Source organism: Pygocentrus nattereri, chromosome 7 (assembly GCF_015220715.1).
Source record: "Pygocentrus nattereri isolate fPygNat1 chromosome 7, fPygNat1.pri, whole genome shotgun sequence".
Classification (NCBI taxonomy): domain Eukaryota; kingdom Metazoa; phylum Chordata; class Actinopteri; order Characiformes; family Serrasalmidae; genus Pygocentrus; species Pygocentrus nattereri.
Genome location: NC_051217.1, coordinates 40,803,319 through 40,821,901, shown reverse-complemented (window position 1 = coordinate 40,821,901; position 18,583 = coordinate 40,803,319). Strand labels below are relative to the sequence as shown.

Below are 18,583 nucleotides of genomic sequence, written 5' to 3'. Positions count from 1 at the left end.
ATACAAGATTTCACTTCAATCAACTCTGACCTGTCATGAATCACCACGATGTCACACTCCCTGAAAGGCCCCAACAGTACATTGTCAAAGACAGTCAGATCTGTATGCCTGTTATAACACTGACATATTGATTTCTAAACTGGACCAGTTCCAATGCCTGTCCACTGCATTTAGACAAAAAGCATGCAGACCACAAATCTAGAGCACTGGCAGAGGCTCTCTGTGATTGCTCAGCAGGAAAAGCAGGGGTCTTTCAGGATGTGGAGATAGGACAACCATGCCAGCAGGACCAAGAGGTTGATTAGCCCCAGCATGAGGCCTGATTAGAAGCACGGTCCTGTTGCATCCCTGGGAGAGGAGGGTACACGTGGTAGTGGAGGGTTTTGGACCATGTGGACTGAGCAAAGCTCAAAGTCCCAATAACTTTGGATTTTTGGAAGAGGCCCATGTTAGTGCTTTGTAACACTGTAACACATAATGATGTACAGATATCTCTAGAAGCGTGGCCAGTACATATTTATTTTTACAATGGGTTTACTCTAAGTCCTGTCCTTGTCTGTTGGGTAAAGGGCAGTTTTATCATTTATAGATGATCTTTAACAGACTATATCTGTTTTTATCTAACATCACATTATTTATTTTTTATTTTTGTGGTAACAATGAATTGCCAAGCATTTTCAGGTGTAAATGGGGAAAATCAAAGAAAATGCCCCCTTAAGTGATAATTCCTATTTGGAAAGTCTTGGTGTCCTGAACTCCAAGTTCAGTACATGACATCAAAACAGCTTGGCTGCTCACACCATCATAAAGTACTAAAGTCATAAAGTAATAAAGTGTAATTCTCTAACATTCACCAAGACTTGCTTTAGATCAATCAACATACAATCACCATCCACCACCCCTATTCCAGCTAATGTGCCAATCCTGTTCCTAGAGGTCTACCTTTGTGAGGAGTCTAGTTCCAGTCACCATCTACTTTGCTTGTTCCAGCTAATTTGCTTCTTCAGAAGACCTTGATTGGACCAGATGCAATGTTCACCAACCCCGGTCGTAGAGGTTTATCTTTGTGTTCAATCTAGCTATAATCACCATCTACCACACCTGCTCCAGCTAATTTGCTTCTTCAGAAGTCCTTGACTGGATCAGATGCAATGTCCACCAACCCTGATCCTAAGGTCTACCTTTGTGTTGAGTCTAGTTCCAATTACCATCTACCACACTGGCTCCAGGTAATTTGCTCCTTCCGAAGACCTTGATTGTCTGGATCAGATGCAGTGGAGTTTGATCAATGGGAAGTAGCATGTTAGATGTAAATTCTGATGAAAAGCAGGTCTGAAGGAAGAGGGTTGGTGACCACAGGTCTACACTATATATCCCAAAACATTTGTGAATACTGTAGTATATGTCTGCTCCATTACTTCTGCCTAGTATATCCTTTCCATGCTCTTCATCTTTTTGCCTCTTTCTGTCCTGTCAGACTCTGATGATGCATCACAATCAGCAGCATCTTGACGAGCTTTTGGTTGGGGTAACAATCAGGTTTGATTTAAACAACAATGGGAGGAAGATTATCATCACAACCCCACAAAGTTGTAATTAAATTAATGAGATGTTTTGCAAATCAGCACTTCTTATTAATTTAATTTGAGTGCCACCAGTCTATTACTGCTAATCACTGGTGTGTCAAAGGAATACGCATCAAGTGTGCATGACAAACAGTGCAAAATGAAAATAATTACCCGCGGCTGGGAATTAACCAAAGGGGCCATGACTTCCCCAGGAGAAACAAACGTTTTGAAGCCAAATCCCCTCGTTAGCATTTCCAGTGCGCTGACCTTTGAAAGAATAGAATAGAAAGTTGATGTGAAAATAAGAGCATATTTAAAGGCTTGATTAGAGGTTTGGATGTAATTAGCGCTCGAGCCTCCTCTGCCTTGGCTGCCTTTCCTCGGTGTCTGTCAGCATGTGTTCATTGTTAATAACATCACGGCAGCTTCTGACTACAAGTGAAAGCCCTGGCCTGGACCAGCTGTATGACTGTACCTCCTATAAATTGAGTTTTTATTCATGTTATGATCTCTGGGAACTGAAATGTGTACATGTGAAGTGAGTCGTCTGGTTTCTGAAAACAGCTTGTTAAATTATTAAACTTGCTGATATCTGTTGACACATCATAAATCAGTCAAAGCTTTGATTAGACTCGCAACTTACTGCATGAGCAAGACGATAACAATATGCTTGTCTGGAGATATGAATAGTGACTTTTCCCCACAAGTCCATAAAAGAGTCTTTCCTCTTCAAATCCATGTATATCAAGCGATGCACGTGGCCTGGCAGGTGTATCTTTTACCATGACATGGATCATGTGGCTAGTGCTAATGTAGCTAAGACTGAATGATGGCTAAATAGTAGCAGTTAGTATAGCCTTATCAACTTAATGGGCCTGAAGTGAGCATAAACACACAGTCATGATACACATATTGTGCAGTTGTCAGTCCACTCACATTCTAGATGCTGAATAGCCATAGTTAATGCTTTCTGTTGGCACTGTGATGACCTTCAATGTGAAAACACCAGCTTTAGTTATAAACACTGAGGTGTCAACACAATAAAAACACACACACACCTGATCCATAACACCAGCAGGTAGGTGCGGTACTGAAGGATAAAAGAGTGCTAAATAAGTAATAAACAGTTAGAGAGAGGTAGTTAGATAGATAGATAGAGAGAGAGAGAGAGAGAGAGAGAGAGAGAGAGAACTGGGAGGGAGAGGGAGAGGAAGAGAACAGTGATTTACATGGTTGTTCCCACATGTGGAACACTAAGCAACTGACCCTCCAAATGTTTCATACCATGATGTTTGGTATCAACTGGGGACTTTAGCATTAATGAAAAAGCTGAGAAAGAAATTAAAAAGGAAAAAAAGGAAAGAAAGATAAATATAGAAGGAAGAAAATAAGGAATTGCAAGAAGAAAGGAAGTTGGAAAGAATAAGAGTGAGAAAAAAGAAAGCATGGACATAAGGAAGAAATGAGGGTGAAAGAAAGAAAGAAAGAAAGAAAGAAAGAAAGAAAGAAAGAAAGAAAGAATAAAGAAAGAAAGAAAGAAAGAAAGAAAGAAAGAAAGAAACTGGGTGGAAGGAAAGAAGGAAGGATGGATGGAAAGAAAAATGAGGAAAAAAAAAGAAAGAAGGAAAGAAAGCCAATATTGACAAGCCTAAGCAAGTAACCAAGAAAGGATGGAAGAAAAGGAGGGAAAGAAGGAAAGAAAGAAAGAAAACATGAAAGAATGAAAGAAAGAAAGAAACTGGGTGGAAGGAAAGAAGGAAGGATGGATGGAAAAAAAAGGAGGAAAAAAAGAAAGAAGGAAAGAAAGCCAATATTGACAAGCATAAGCAAGTAACCAAGAAAGGATGGAAGAAAAGGAGGGAAAGAAGGAAAGAAAGAAAGAAAGAAAACATGAAAGAATGAAAGAAAGAATGAAAGAAAGAAAGAAAACACGTGCCCCATTCCTACCACTGGCCTTAGAGACACTTTCCTCAGACAGTAATTCATAACTAGTCAGCAAAATGCTAAGTGGTACCGTTTCATCTCAGGAAAACATAGTGCACTTATTCAAATGCAGCTTTTGACCTGCACCTTTACCCCTGCAGACTATGACAGCCTGTCAGTGAGGGGCTAAACCTTGGCCTCCATAATCTGCACCAAGCTGACAAAGAAATGACCACGGTTGGAGACGCGCCCAATGCCGATCCTCTTACCTGGATTAATAGAAAGCATACAGGCCCGAGTGACGTGGCTGTGACTGACAGGATTGTGTAGTGTGGCAGAATCTGGCCCTCATCAAATCATTTAGTGTGACTGAACTGGAGGGGGTGCAGGGCCCAGCGGGCGGCGGAAGTGGAGGAATAGGGTAGCGAAAGCCCTCATGCATATACATGGCGGAGACGCTGCAGGGAAGAACACAGAAGACTTTGTGGAGAGATGTGGGTCAGATAAGGCCATTCCGAAAGTTACTACATATGAGGACCAAATTAGAGCTACAGAAACTCTGTGGTTAGTGCGGTGGTATATGTTATGTTTGTGAATGCAATACATCTATAATAAATAATTGAACATTCTAGAAGAAAAGTGATCATTTTCTTGTTCATTAAACCTTTTCTGCCCCACGGCTTGACAAAGCCAGCTAATGTAACTTAACGTAGTTTGTTAAAGTGGTTGAGAAGGTGTTGCTAGATCCTTTGCTATGCTACTCTAGGTGGTAGCTACAGTGTTGCTAAGTCATTGCTATGCTACTCCAGGTGGTTGCTAAGGTGTTGCTAGGCCATTGCAATGCTATTCCATGTAGTTGCTAAGATGTCACTAGGATGTTGCTGTGCTATTCCAGGTGCTTGCTAAAGTGTTGCTAGGCCAATGCTATGTTATTCCATGTAGTTGCTAAGATGTCACTAGGCAATTGCTATGCTTTTCTAGGTGGTAGCAAAGGTGTTGCTAGGCCATTACTATGCAATTCCAAGTGGTCTCTAAGGTGTTGCTAGGCCATTACTATGCTATTCCAGGTAGTTGCTAAGGTGTTTCTAGGCAATTGCTATGCTATTCCAAGTGGCTTCTAAGGCACTGCTAGTCCATTACTATGCTATTCCAGGTCGTTGCTAAGGTGTTACTAGACTTACCATGAGGTGGAAGATTTCTTGCCCAAGTGCACAACCAGGTACACACACAAAAAATATGATGTTTTCAATCCCATTTCTTGACCTTCGTGTCATAATTTTGGATACTTTGGACTAGGATATCATTTAGATTTCAAGCTAGTTGGCTTTAATTTTGAATTGTCGCTGTCAGATCAGAACATTACAGCTTCATTTCTTATGTTTCTTAGTTTCCATTTTTACATCATTTGAACATGTTAGGTGCTTTTACGAGAATGAGAAGGTTTGAGGAACAGGCCAATAGAAATGGTTCAGAATAACAAGTCTTGTTACATTAACACGTTAGCCTTAACATCAGCAGATCATGAGTTCGATTCCTGGTGATGCTAACTGAAGCCAACTGTGCCTGGAAGTTCAAGGCCACCCCCCTCATCTCTCAGCACAATGCTAGCCAGCGCAGACCAAAGACATTAGAGGCAGTTAAAAAGATGTGGTGGAGCTTCATGGGTCTTGGAGGAAGCTTGAGTTTGCTTTCTCCCCCCTAGTATTGATGGTATCATGCCACTGAGGGGCTCGTAACTACTGGGTGGAACTGGATACATCTGAATTGGGGAGAAAATGGGGAAAACATCCCCCAATCAAATTAAGAACATTTTCTTTCAAGTTACCAAAAAGTTCTGACAACAAAGTATTGCATGTACGTACTGTCACCAGAAATTTTGCATCAAAGCAACTCTTGACAACAGGAGAAGGTCATTCAATGCTTTTCCCCTGCAGCTATATTGGATTATTATATTGGATTGTTTGATATTTTGGGAAAAATGTCAGATATTTTGGAAACATGTCTGATGTACCCTCCGCATTTACTCCTCCCATTTCATGCACCATTGCTCGCTAGCAGCTCAACACGGCATCACAACCATCCAAACTGCCAACAGTGTCCTAGTTAATCTGATAGCAGAGTTACGGGGACACTACATTACTGGTTTGGGGGTGGGGGGTGTTTGGGGGGAGGTTACAGTAGGTCAGTATAGTCAGATGACCTAAGGTTAAAACCTGTCAACGAAGACAGTTCAAAACATGGCTGTCCAGCATGATACCACTTGGGTCATTCTACAGAACCATTTCTTTTTGTGTCTCCAGCATTTATAGATATATTACACTCGAAAAATATGTTAGGGTTACAATTTTTAAACATTTTCAAATAAAACAAGTTAATAATTACACTTTCTTCAGCCATCAATTTAGCAATATTGGTTTTTAAATCAACTGTCTAGAATTCCAAGCACCACAGAAGTGCTTGTCCTGACAGTCGTGTAAAGGGTGGGTACCATATTTTGATGAAAGAAAACACTTTTTCTGCTATTTTAACTACAATAATCTGATCTATACATGGGAATGAGATATATAAATTAAACTGTCACTGGTGTTACTGCATAACACAAAATCTCTTATTTTGAAATAAAGGTCACGCCGACGACATCACTTGATTTCACCTGTTTTCTGAGGCTCTATGAAGAAGTCCACCGTGTCTTTCAGGTATCAGAGATTTTCCCATTTAGCTCATGATTTCATATGAAGCTTTCAGTTGACGTCACTGGTGTGACCGACTTTATTCTCAGGTGACTGGGAAAAACATATCCAAATGGATTACATGACATATTGTAGTGGATCTTCCATGATCGACGTGCATAGCAGCCATTCTGTAAAATACATTTGTCATTAAAAATGTCACCTTTAAATGCCTGTTACCTTTCTCATGTGTAACTCCGATGACGAACGGTAGCACCAGTGACTCCTATGTATAGACAGAAAAGTAGACCTTTCTGTTGGATGACCCACTTGTGACTCAGTCGACCATCATGAGGTCATAAACAGTAAGACCCTGTAATTATAACATCATGTGCAGCCCTGATACTACACAATAATACATGCAGATACAACAAACTAGGCCTGGCAACTAACCCTACATGCCATTTTCATCATTACGATTTGAAATCCTGCTTCCAAATGAGCTTTTAAACCGCTTTGATTTAGCTTACAACAAAAGAAGGGCTTGCGCAAGTCCAAACGACCAGACTGTGAGGGAGAGACAGATCGAGATTTGCAGAGCGCGAGTGAGAGAGAGATAGTTTTGAAGCTGTAGGGGAGCGTGCCGCACACACACCAGGCGGTCTCTAATCCGATCTTACACACATGATCTCTGCCCTTTCTCAGGAAGCATTCAAACGCAAGCCCTAATTAAAACCAAATCACAGCCCCGGCACCGCAAACAGCACAGGAGTGATTTAGAGCAACAGAAAGCCGTCAGCTTTACGAGGAAAACAGAGGTGAGACCTCCGGGCCAAGGCTGCCGATTAAGAAATTAGTCGTTGATTTAAGAAAAGCCATTGCAGGTTGTTGCACATCGGCAATTACATACTGTTATTACATTGTGGGATAAGTTATGTATCAAGATATGCCGATGATGTTTATTGTTTTGAAATTTTTCATTATTATCAAGTCAATAATCAATTGACAACCAAGTTTATGCTGGTAACAACAACAGTGTAGCAACTCTTGAAGTGTTGAGGTGACACCAGTCCGGGTTCCCCATGTTAGTGACTGTGGGTTTAATGACGAGATCAGTACGAGATCAGCACTCTGTTCACAGGAGTAAAGTTCCCTTTCTGAGGACATTTTCAGTTTAGGCTGTCCTTGCGTCACACTTCTGTTACCCAAATGCTGATTTTTATCACAAGGACTTTCCACTCAGACTTCCCACTGGCAGGATGATTAGTTCAAGGCTATGCTTAACCCCTCAAAATCCAAGCTTTGTGTTTACTGTTGGGCACAGGTTGAAAGTGAAGATATGGACAAAATTCAGGTTTTCATGACTGTTACTCACGTTGTTTTTAACTCCTTATAATCTCAGGCTTATTACTTGATACCAAGGCTTATTATTCTGTAACTACAGGGACTTCAGTGCAAACTGGCTGAGCTGTTCTTACGTTATAGAAGTGTGTAATAAGACTTTGGGCCTGTTGGCGGGCTCTAGCTTTTAAGGGGTTAAAGCATTTTAGTATTAGTTTTGCATAGCTAATAATATGCCAATAATAGATAACAAATGATTACTACCACAGTTTGGGATAAGTGACGATGCAGGTATGCAGTTTTACCAAAGCAGATAATCAAAAAATTCCATTATTTAGCTTCACTAGCTTTGTAGCAACATGTCTTAACTGGTGAACTACATTTTAGATAAGAGGGATTATATATTATTTAAATGACTGAGTTAATAATAGGGATCTGGGAAGGGTGGCTGCAACACCCCCAGATTTCAGGATAGGAACTGCTAAAAGGAAGTACAACAGTGAAACTTGCTGAGCTACAACTCCATTTCCAAAAACGTTGATATGCTGTGCAGAATATAAATAAAAATAGAATGCAATGATAAGAACATCTTAAAAAAATAGAACGACAACATATCAAATGTTGAAACTGAGAAATTTAATTGTTGAAACATAAAAAAATGTTTTGCCATCAACAAAGAGGTTGGGATGGGGGCATGTTTACCACTGTGTATCGTCACCTCTTCTTTTAACAGCACTCTGTAAGTGTTTGCGAACTGAGGAGACGCTGCTGTTGTTTTGAGAATGAAAGGTTTTCTCATTCTTTTTTGATATAGGATTTCAGCTTCTCAACAGTTCAGAGTCTCCTTTGTCACATATTTCATTTCATAATGTACCAAATTGTGATGTGACGACAGAGTACCAGATGCTTACGGATAAGAAGATAAGAGGGTTTAATAGACAGCAAGGGCAAAACACAAATCGAAGTCAGAGTCCAGGCAGAGATTTCCAAACACAGATCAGATCGGAGAAGCAAAAGTACAAAAGGGTCAGGCAGTAATCTAGATCGGAAAATATGTAACAGCGGGTCAATGCACGGGTAAGTCAAACAAAACCAAAGTAGAACGCTCGGTGATTGCATGTAAACACACTAGGGTACTCATTAATATAACTAGGCACAGGTGCGAGCAGTCAGTAGTCCAGGGATTGCGATCTATGATAGGACCGCCATGGAGTCATGTGATCCACCATAGCATTCTGGGTGTTGGAGTCCGCCAAGATGGAGTCCCAGTTCCCGTGCTCTGTCATGTGATTGTTGGGACAAAAGAGCTCCCCATCCTCTGCTCCGAAGTACCCGACGATGTGGAAGAACATTACTAATTAATTAAAGTTAAATCAAAGTTTTAGTTTTCATTTAATCTGTTCTCTAATGTAAATAATGGGTAGCAAATTAAAAAGATTGAAAAAGCGTTCTTGCAAAAGTTAAAGAAAAGTGAAGAGTCAATCTTGCGAAAAAGTCAAAGTCAGATGAAAAACCAAACTTCAGCCGCAGGTTCGGGTCGAAGGAAGAAAAGGCTTTCTTCATTTATGTGACAAAATGGCGCCTAAAAAATCAACATGTACAGACACTCCAAAAACCGTACACTTTCTACCACGCTTAGGTGAGATTATCACCCCTCCCAGGGATGAGATCATCACCCCTCCTTTTTTGATACATCCTGAAATCACCTTGGTTACCAATAGAACTGTTTTTCTAGCTTTCTTAGGAACACTTGTTCCTAGGGATATCAACATCTATATATTTTTATATACTTCCCTTATCCTGGCACACTAGGTCATCTTGACCAAGTGTTGGGTGCTCTCCTCATTATTTTGATTGATGGGCTAGTTTCTACCGGCTCTTATCTATTTCGCTCACTAGTGGCTGGCTTGTTTTAGCTGAATGTGCAGCGTTTCTCAAGCTCCTAGGCCAGGTGGACTCACCATCAAAGATCTCCTTTCATAACCTACACTATCTGCTCCTGGAGCGGAAAGCCCATATTTGGAAGTTTTGGGCCTGCTGTTCCGGCAAATGGGTCTGTTTCTCTCTGTTTAATGCTCATAACTTTAATTTAGTCTTTAATCATTTTTAAGTTAATGATTATTACAAAACTTTTATTAAAAGGCGATTTAAGGACATATTTCTTCAAAAAACCCTGAGATGATCTCCAAGAGCGCTCTGGGAGATTGAGTCCAGTCCTCCGTCAGAGACGGTCGAAGGCGTGACACAAACGTTATCATTGAGTTACAGGTCTGGACTGCAGGTGGGCCAGTTTAGCACCCGGAGCAATGCTGTTGTAATACATGCAGAATGTGGTTTGGCATTGTCTTGCTGAAATCATCAAGCCCTTCTCTGAAAAAGATGTCATCTGGATGGCAGCATATGCCAAAAATATGTATACAGCATTCAGCATTAATGGTGCCTTCACAGATGTGCACATCACCCATACCATGTACACTAATGCACCCCTATACCACCATAACCTGATAACAAGCCTGAAAGTCTTTAGCCCGGAAGATGCCGTGCCCATAATTTCCAAAAAGAATTTAAAATGCTAATTTCTCAGACCACAGGACACTCTTCCACTTCCCTTCAGTCCATTTTAAATGAGCTCAGGCCCAGAGAAGGTGGCAGCATTTCTGGATCCTGTTTATGTACGGTTTCGTCTTTGTGTTTTAGAGTTTTAACTCAGAAGTGTTTCTGAGCCCATGCAGTGATTTCCACTACAGAATTGTATCTGTTTTTAATGCGCTAAGGGCCCAAAGATCGTAGATATATTGATATTTGTGTCAAATGTGTAACTATAGTTCAAAGTTCACATTGATGCAGCTCTACATATTGGCTTAGTTTTGTACATCATAAATAAACTTGAGCCTATCATGATACAATGTATTAAAAAATATGATAATGAGAGGATGACAATGTGGCAACCAGAACTGCATAGTTACAAAGAGATACTATATGTCGGCTATAATATAACTAGAATATGAGCTATAACTCAAATATGACCAAGTGAAGTTGAGTGGCTTGTGCTGGAGAGACAACAAGACAGTCTAACCCGGTGTGCTGACCTAAATTGTTAGCCTGCTAAGCTAGCGTTAGCATAATCAGCTCTGCTTAGCACCACTCAGAATTTATCATTAGTCATTTAATTTATGGTTTAACATTTAATGGGTGACTTTTTTATTAGTTAAATTACGACGTCAAGGGTAATTTAAGCTTTTAGTGCTACTTATTACACAAGAATTTCAGACAAGCGAGTCAAAAGTTGGAAGCTGCTGATCTGAAGCTGTTTTTCCTTAACCTTTGCAGGAGTGCTGGAGAGAGAGGATGATGGGACTGGTGCTGGGAGCAGCGCTTTAGCCAAAGCCAAGACCCTTTACAGGTCGTGCACCAATGAAAGTGAGTCCAGTAACCAAAGAAGACCAAGAGCTCTCTTTATAATGATAACCTTCAACAAGTAGCCATTGCTTCCAATAAGCAGCTTGTCAGATGAAGCTCCATGCCCTCGTTCATGAAGTGAAACATTTCCAAGCATGAGTTTTAATTCTAAGGCTCTTCAGGAAGGGCAGAAGATGAGCTTGTTGAGGGCTCGATGAGATGAATGAGTGTTGCTGGAATATTTTTGCTTTTTTCTGAAAGGTCTCATTGAGCAGAGAGGTGGAACGCCTCTGCTTACAATGCTGCCAAATGTCTTTGAGTGGCCCATAGCAACGGATGACTGGGACACTGCATATGGTATGTGAGTGTACTTGTTATGCATATCTCCCTAACAAACACCACCAAATGAGACCTAATCCTGTCTTTGCCATATCTGCCATATCTTCTGCTCAGGAACAAGCTGGAGAGCAGAAGACTCCATAGCCAGACTGAATGAGAAATATGGAAAGCAGGTCTTGATTAGCTTTTTCATCGGCACGGACGACAGAGACTCCAACGCCCATATCATTCATGTAGGTGTGCAATCTCACACATAACAGCTCTTGAGCTGTGCATTCTATTTCAGTCTAAAGTACTGTTGGAGCTGGGAAGATTTCATAGTGCAATTTATAGGATTTTAATGGATCAAAATGGGATAAAATGTGTAATTTCCTTAAATTCCTACAAAGAGCCCCAACAGAAAGGTCATAGCCTCGCTTTTTATGTCAACATAAGGTCAGACTCAATGATAATAACAACACGGCTACTAGCAGGTTGCGTTATTACCATGTGAACTACTATTATTGAAGGAAATCAACTGCATACAGAAGTCCATTCACTTCACAATTATACCTGTCAGACTGTAAATACTACACACACTGCATATTCATACTGGATTCAAATCAGCTCTCTCTGTCTTTTGCCTTTCTTTCTTTTGCATCTCAGCCTCTTTAACTCCTTCTCCATCCATATCAGTCTCTCTCTTTCTTTCTTTCTTTCTCTCTCACTCAACTACTTTCTGCTGTTCCTAGAATCTCTGCCTCTCCAAAGACCCACAATCGCAAAATCTCTAGGAACAAGTGGTCCCAGTGTTTATGGAGCTGTGGGGAGATTAACTGGGGGCTTAAAAGTGCTTTTCCATCTTAATCGCTGTAACTGATACTGGTTCAGTGGGGCAGGCTGTGGTGTGGACGATTGGGTTTCTGCTGAGTGGATGAATGGCTGATTGTATGTGTCGCTCTGATTCTCCTCGCCAGTTCGACCAGCCAAGCCTCGGCCTGCCCTCCCGAGATTACTACGTCTGCACTGGGCCCTACGAGGAGGTAAGACCTGCCAATTACAGCAAATCAGGCCACAGGTGGGCTTTATAATGCCCCACACTCCTTTTTCTTCTTGGAACAGGCAAACTCTTCCAGCAAAACAACAGTACCACTGTTAGTAGTTCAAAAGTTTTTTTTTGTGCAGTCTTTTTTAAGATACATGCGGTTGTTCATTGTTGGGGTACCAGCCACAACCATTATATACTCAGAGACGTGTACTGTGATGTATTTTATCACAACAGCGATAACATAAATTAATGTACATTAAGAAAAGTTATGACAGTACAACGGGAACCACAAGGCCATATACAGTAACATAACTCTCACTCTTCCTGAATGGACTGCACCACTTGGACTGCATTTAGAGTGGAAATCTGGCTCTGTTCAGATGTCAAAGTTTAGGTATAAGTTACACTGCCCCAGTAGAGTCCTGTGGCTCAGATTCCACAACCAAAAATGCATTAGTGGAGTCCAGTTAAATATATGTTGCCCAACAGCAGAAACTGCATATGCAGATGGTCCATGCTTCAATTCCTCAGTCTCATAGCTGCAGAACTATCACCTCAGTTTCCCAGTAGTAGCTAAATAAGTATTAATAACTGAGCATAATAAGATGAATTCAAATTGAAGATGCACTGTTGATTCATTACTTACCTTAAGTAGATGTATTGTTGACATGTTACATGAAAGAGAGTTTATATGTTACTTCCATTACCCAACCCCACCCAAAACTTAACCTTAACCCCAGCCCTAATCCTAACCATAACATTAAACTCATCACAAAACCTCATCCAAACCATCATCTTGGCCCTTATCATAGTCATAACATTAACCTCCACCCAAAACCCCATCCTAACCCTCACCTTGGCCCTAATCGTAAGCATAACATTAACCTCCACCCAAAACCTCATCCTAACCCTCATCTTGGCCCTAATCGTAAGCATAACATTAACCTCCACCCAAAACCTCATCCTAACCCTCACCTTGGCCCTAATCGTAAGCATAACATTAACCTCCACCCAAAACCTCATCCTAACCCTCAACTTGGCCCTAATCCTAAACATAACATTAACCTCAACCTCAACCCAAAACCTCATCCTAGCCCTCACCCTGCCTCTAAATTTATCTTCATCCCACAACCTAATCCTAATCTTCACCGTAATCCTGGCCCTAAATATAACCCTAGCCTTAACCTCCAAACAAAACCTAAACCCAATCCTCACCCTGGCCATAATCCTAATTCTCACCATGGCCCTAATCCTAACCATAACATTAACCTTCAATTTAACTTCATCCCACAACCTAATCCTAACCATAATGCCTGGCCCTAACCATAACCCTAACCTTAACCTCCAAACAAAACCTAAACTTAATCCTCACCCTGGCCTTAGTCTTAACCCTACCCTTAATCTCATCTCAAATACCTCATCCTAATCCTCACCCTGGCCCTAATCCTAAAATGAATCTTAACCCTAATCCAGTGAAGCTCCAGGTACAGGGTGGCGTCAGTGTGTCTGTAACAGCGTGTTGAGGAGGTTGAGATGACCTTTGTAAACCTTTTTCATGTTCAGTTCCAGCAGATTATAAACAAATTTTATTTAAACAGTCTGATAATCTACTGAACGTATTCACTGCTGCTTCATCATTGCTATTTTGTGGATATGTCACTGAGTACAAGTTGAGTGTTTATTTCATCTAAAAGACTCAAAAGTGCCACCGGATTAATAATAAAAAAGTTTACCTACCAATTTTTTGAGTTCCTTCGTGTCCACTGTGTCTAGGTTGGCCAAGCTTTGCAGATGGTTGGGCAAAATGTCTTTCAAGCCAATGAGACACTGTTGCACACAGCTTAATATTTACTTTGTATGCATGAAAAATTCTCAGGATCATACAAGTTAGAGGATCTGCAACATCTGGAATCAGGGATTATTTTTGATTGAAGGCATCATGAATGGAGACAAACACAGACTAATGCTAATACCTCATGTAACACCCTCAGGAAAAAGCTTGATTGGGAAGAAATTGCAGGAGCGCTGGAATCCCAAGCAGATTGCTGAAAAGATCCTGATGTATTTATCAAATAAAAAAGCTGCTAATGTCCTCTGAACAATTGCCTGGCCACTCCAGAGTCCAGATCTCAAATGTGTTTACTTGGATAAAATCAAAGTATTCAGTAAATAAATAAATAAATAAAACAGACAAACCACATTAAGACACTATTTGAGCTGGATTTGTTTACCAGAGGACAAATTACCTCAAATACCCTGGATCAAAACATCATCTATACACACACACACACACACACACACACACACACACACACACACACACACACACATATATATATATATCCATAATTACCTCAGATCAGAAGCTCATTGAGAAAAAGAAAGAACATTTGCACTAGGACAGCAAAACATTTGAGATGTGGAGCAACGTTTCATGGATCTTTGAACCTTTTGGAAGTAAGAGACATATGCTGCTGAAATATCGAAAAACTCTTCAAACCACGTCTACAACCATCAGTCAGGCATGGAAGAAGATCGGTGCAAGTTTAACGATGTATATGCATATGCAAAACAATCAAATAAATAAATAAATACACTTCTGGTCATTTTGCTGATTTTGTAAGTGAAATTAAATTAAGTTAGCAATGTCCGTTAGTTTTCTGAGTTTGTATATAAAATGTATATATAAAATAAAAAATGTGCCACAACTGTTGCAACATTTTGCTTATGTGTCCCAGTTATATCCCAACACGCAAAAGAAAAAAAACAAACAACAAAAACGAATGATCCGTTTAAATGTCCTGTAGAGGATTGCTTACCTGTTTTCTCTTAGAACATCACCAAAACATCATTTGACCAGGGTCGCCAAAATAGGATCGCCAAGACATCTCTCACATTCTGTATTTATAGTTTTGATGTGAAACATTTTGATTTATTATATTTATATTTATAGTATAATAACAGTATAATAGTTTGTAACAGCATTTTGACTTGCTTTAGTCTTGCTGTAAATTAACAAAGCCTCTCCTCCATTGTTCCTCTCTCTCCTTTGGACTCTAAGCGTCCAGTCCAGCCCCTGAGGACAGCTATTGTTAGGCCCCATCTGGTTATTATTCAAATCAGACCGTGCCTGCTCCGCATCCGTAATGCCTTCCAGATTTGGCGGGTAATTAGAACCAACACGGAGTGGAAATGAGGCCGGACGCATCGCAGCAGATGGAAGCTTTTGGAGTGGACTTCCTGTCCTTTGCCAGCTCCAACCAATCAGCAAGCATGAATATTCAAAGGTAGATTGAATGATCTCAGGGGATGGAGAAGAGATCATGAGGGAGGAGGTAGAGAGATAGGCAGATTAACCCAATTAGCTTGTATAATGCATTCCAGGAGGCCCTGAATGCTTCCTAAATAACTGGGGAGCTAAACAGCAGGAGGGCACACACTAGTTCATAATTTAACAGAATTTCTACCCCTGCTAACACTCCCTAACACACATACATTCACTCTCAATCTGTCTCACACTCAGTTGCGTCCACCCACACAGCGCTAATCTATGTAGCTTCTTGCTAATGTGTCACAGGTGTTGTGGTGTTTGTTCACAGGCCTGTACCACTTATGAAAACTTCATGGTTGACCTCGCTGTGCTAGTCCGGAGAGACAAGGGCTTGGAGGTCAATGAGAGCAGCATCAGGCAGGAGGTGACCAGAGTAATGGCACTGGAGAAAGAACTGGCTAATGTAAGTAGCAAGGTGTAATTTTTTATTTTACATTTTTGGGGCAATTTTTGAACAATATGGGGGGGGGGTTAAGGTTGAGAGGTCATGTGAAAGTACTTGCTTGTGGCTTGTGACCCCTATCAAATGAGGCAATACACTGACTCCTTAAACTCATTGAAGTCAGTCATATGTGCATGTCCACATAGGCCATAATAAAGTGGCTCAGCATGTGGAAATGGAGGCCATGTTGAATTTCTTTGGAGCTTAATTTGAATACTCAAGTTTTTGTTCATTATACTGTTAATTGTTTCTCCAAAAATCGTAGCCCAAACTACAACAAATGTCATCGGCAAAGGAATTTAGACAGAATAGTTTTGTTACTCTGCACTAATAAACCAAAACTTTTTGATCACCTAATATACCGTTGGTCCTCCACATGCTGCTAGAACAGCTCTCCAGCCAGGGACTCTACAGGACCACTGAAACTGCCTTGTAGTACCTGGTACCAAGATTGATTGAATTATGATCTGAGGTATTTGGAGCCAACATTCCTGAACAATGTTTGCAGTGTGGCAGGGTGTGATATCTTGCTAAATAGCCAGGTACATTCCTTCTTGCCAAAGGTATCAATAATCTGGGAATATCATTTCCATGAAGGAGTGTGCCTGGTCTGTATCAATGTTTAGGTCAGTGGCATGTCTTAAAGTGATGTCCACATAGATGCCTGGACTCAGGGATTCCAAACAGAACACTGCCCAGAGCAACATACTCACTCCACCAGCTTGTCTTCTTCTCACTGCACATCCCAAGGGAACAGTATTGCCATGAAGGGTTATCTGGTCCTTATCGATGTTTAGATAGGTGGCATGTGTTAAATTGATGTCCACATGAACGCTTGGACTCGGGGATTACTAACAGAACATTGTCTAGAGCAGTACACTCTCTCCACAAGCTTGTCTTCTTCTCAAAGTGTATCCCAAGGAAATATAGCCATGAAGGGGGTATCTGGTCTAGATCGATGTTTAGGATGATGGGATGTGTTAAATTGATGGCAACATGAATGCCTGGACTCAGTGATTCCTAACAGCACACTGCTCAAAGTGACATGCTCCCTCCACCAGCTTGTCTTCTTCTCACAGTGCATCCCAAGGGAATATCATAGCCAAGAAGGGTTTTACATGGTCCCTATTGAAATGTAGGTTGCATGTGTTAAAGTGATGTCCTCATGAATTCCTGGTCTAAAGATTCCCAGCAAAACATTAACCCCAGCAACATAATTCCTCCACTAGCTTGTCTCCTTTTCACAGCGCATCCCAGTGGCTTTACTTTGGATAATGGTGCACCTGTATCTGGTCATTCACCTGATGTAAAAGAAAGCAGGAATCATCAGACCAGGTGACCTTCTTCCATTGCTCCAAGGACTAGTTCTAATGCTCACATACCCATTGTAGGTGGTTTGAATGGTCGACTTGGGCACTCTGAGAATATGCAATAATTCTTCTGTCATTTTGGACCAGGTGGGATACCCTTTGTTGCCCTCAATGAGCCTTAGGTGCCCAATCCCCAATTGTCAATTCATGGTTTGTCCCATCTTATAGTTGGTAGGTACTCATTACTGCTGACCAGGAGTGCCACACAAGCCTTGCCATTTTGCAGATGCTACAACCCAGACGTCCAGACATTACGATTTGGCCCTTGCTATTTCTTCTGCATCTAACAAGTTAACTATGAGAACTGACTGCTAGCTAAGAATCAAATATATCCCAAACCTTGAGATGCGCCACTGTTCACTATTCATGTCATCTGTCAGTGGTCATAATGTTTTGCCTCGTCAATGCATATGGAACATGTTAGAAATAATTTAGTCTGTTTAGTTGCATCAGAAATGAATGCCAACAAACTCCACTGCTCAAAATGCAGACAGATGAGTGGGAACACTTAACACTTAAAATTATGCAAAATCTGCTATGAGGTATGCGACAGAGGTTTAAGTACATATAGTGAACGTTATCTGAGTGCTGCTTGGTAGGCTACATGCTTTACACCACAGCTGGTTCATTTGCACTATCACTGGTTTTACACTATTACTGCATCATTGTCACCTACTGGATACATTTAGAACTGCACTACTAAACACAATTGAAATTCTGGTTAATTATGACACATAAATACAAATGTTCTTAACAGTTATTTTGAGAACAAGCATCCAGTTACTATTTCAGAAAATACCAATGACTATTAAAACTCAGTATTACGTTTTTTGGGTCAAGTACAGTTCCGGTTCCGGTGGCACAGCGGGTAGCTGCAGTGGCCACTTTGGGAACAGCAAACCAGTGCTTTTTTTGCTATTTTTTATTTACTGTCTGTCATGTAAACCGACCAAACTAAATATCATGACTGCTTCAACCAGCACCAGCGTGTACCATCGCTAGAGCCTGCTACAGCTGAGAAATCAGCCACAATCTCTGCCTCCAAACGAACTGTGGGAAGAGCTGCGCGAGCTAGGCCTGCTATAATCCATAGCACTTCGTGAGCCTGCTGGCAGAAAGCGATGTCTGAGAAGGCGGAAGCGAGGCAAGCGAGTCGGGGTGCGTGCTAGGCTAA

At 41.0% G+C, this 18,583-nt stretch overlaps 1 protein-coding gene across 2 annotated transcripts in view; it reads left to right on the top strand.

Moving 5' to 3' along the window:
* LOC108434111 (neprilysin) overlaps positions 1-18,583 on the top strand; it is an 87,858-nt gene that overhangs the window by 23,442 nt on the left and 45,833 nt on the right. For both annotated transcript variants that reach the window (XM_017709021.2, XM_017709023.2), the window contains exons 5-9: positions 10,832-10,921; positions 11,162-11,257; positions 11,354-11,472; positions 12,196-12,261; positions 15,866-16,000. In XM_017709021.2, coding sequence (XP_017564510.1) covers positions 10,832-10,921; positions 11,162-11,257; positions 11,354-11,472; positions 12,196-12,261; positions 15,866-16,000 — 506 coding nt within the window. The remainder of the gene's footprint in view (positions 1-10,831; positions 10,922-11,161; positions 11,258-11,353; positions 11,473-12,195; positions 12,262-15,865; positions 16,001-18,583) is intronic.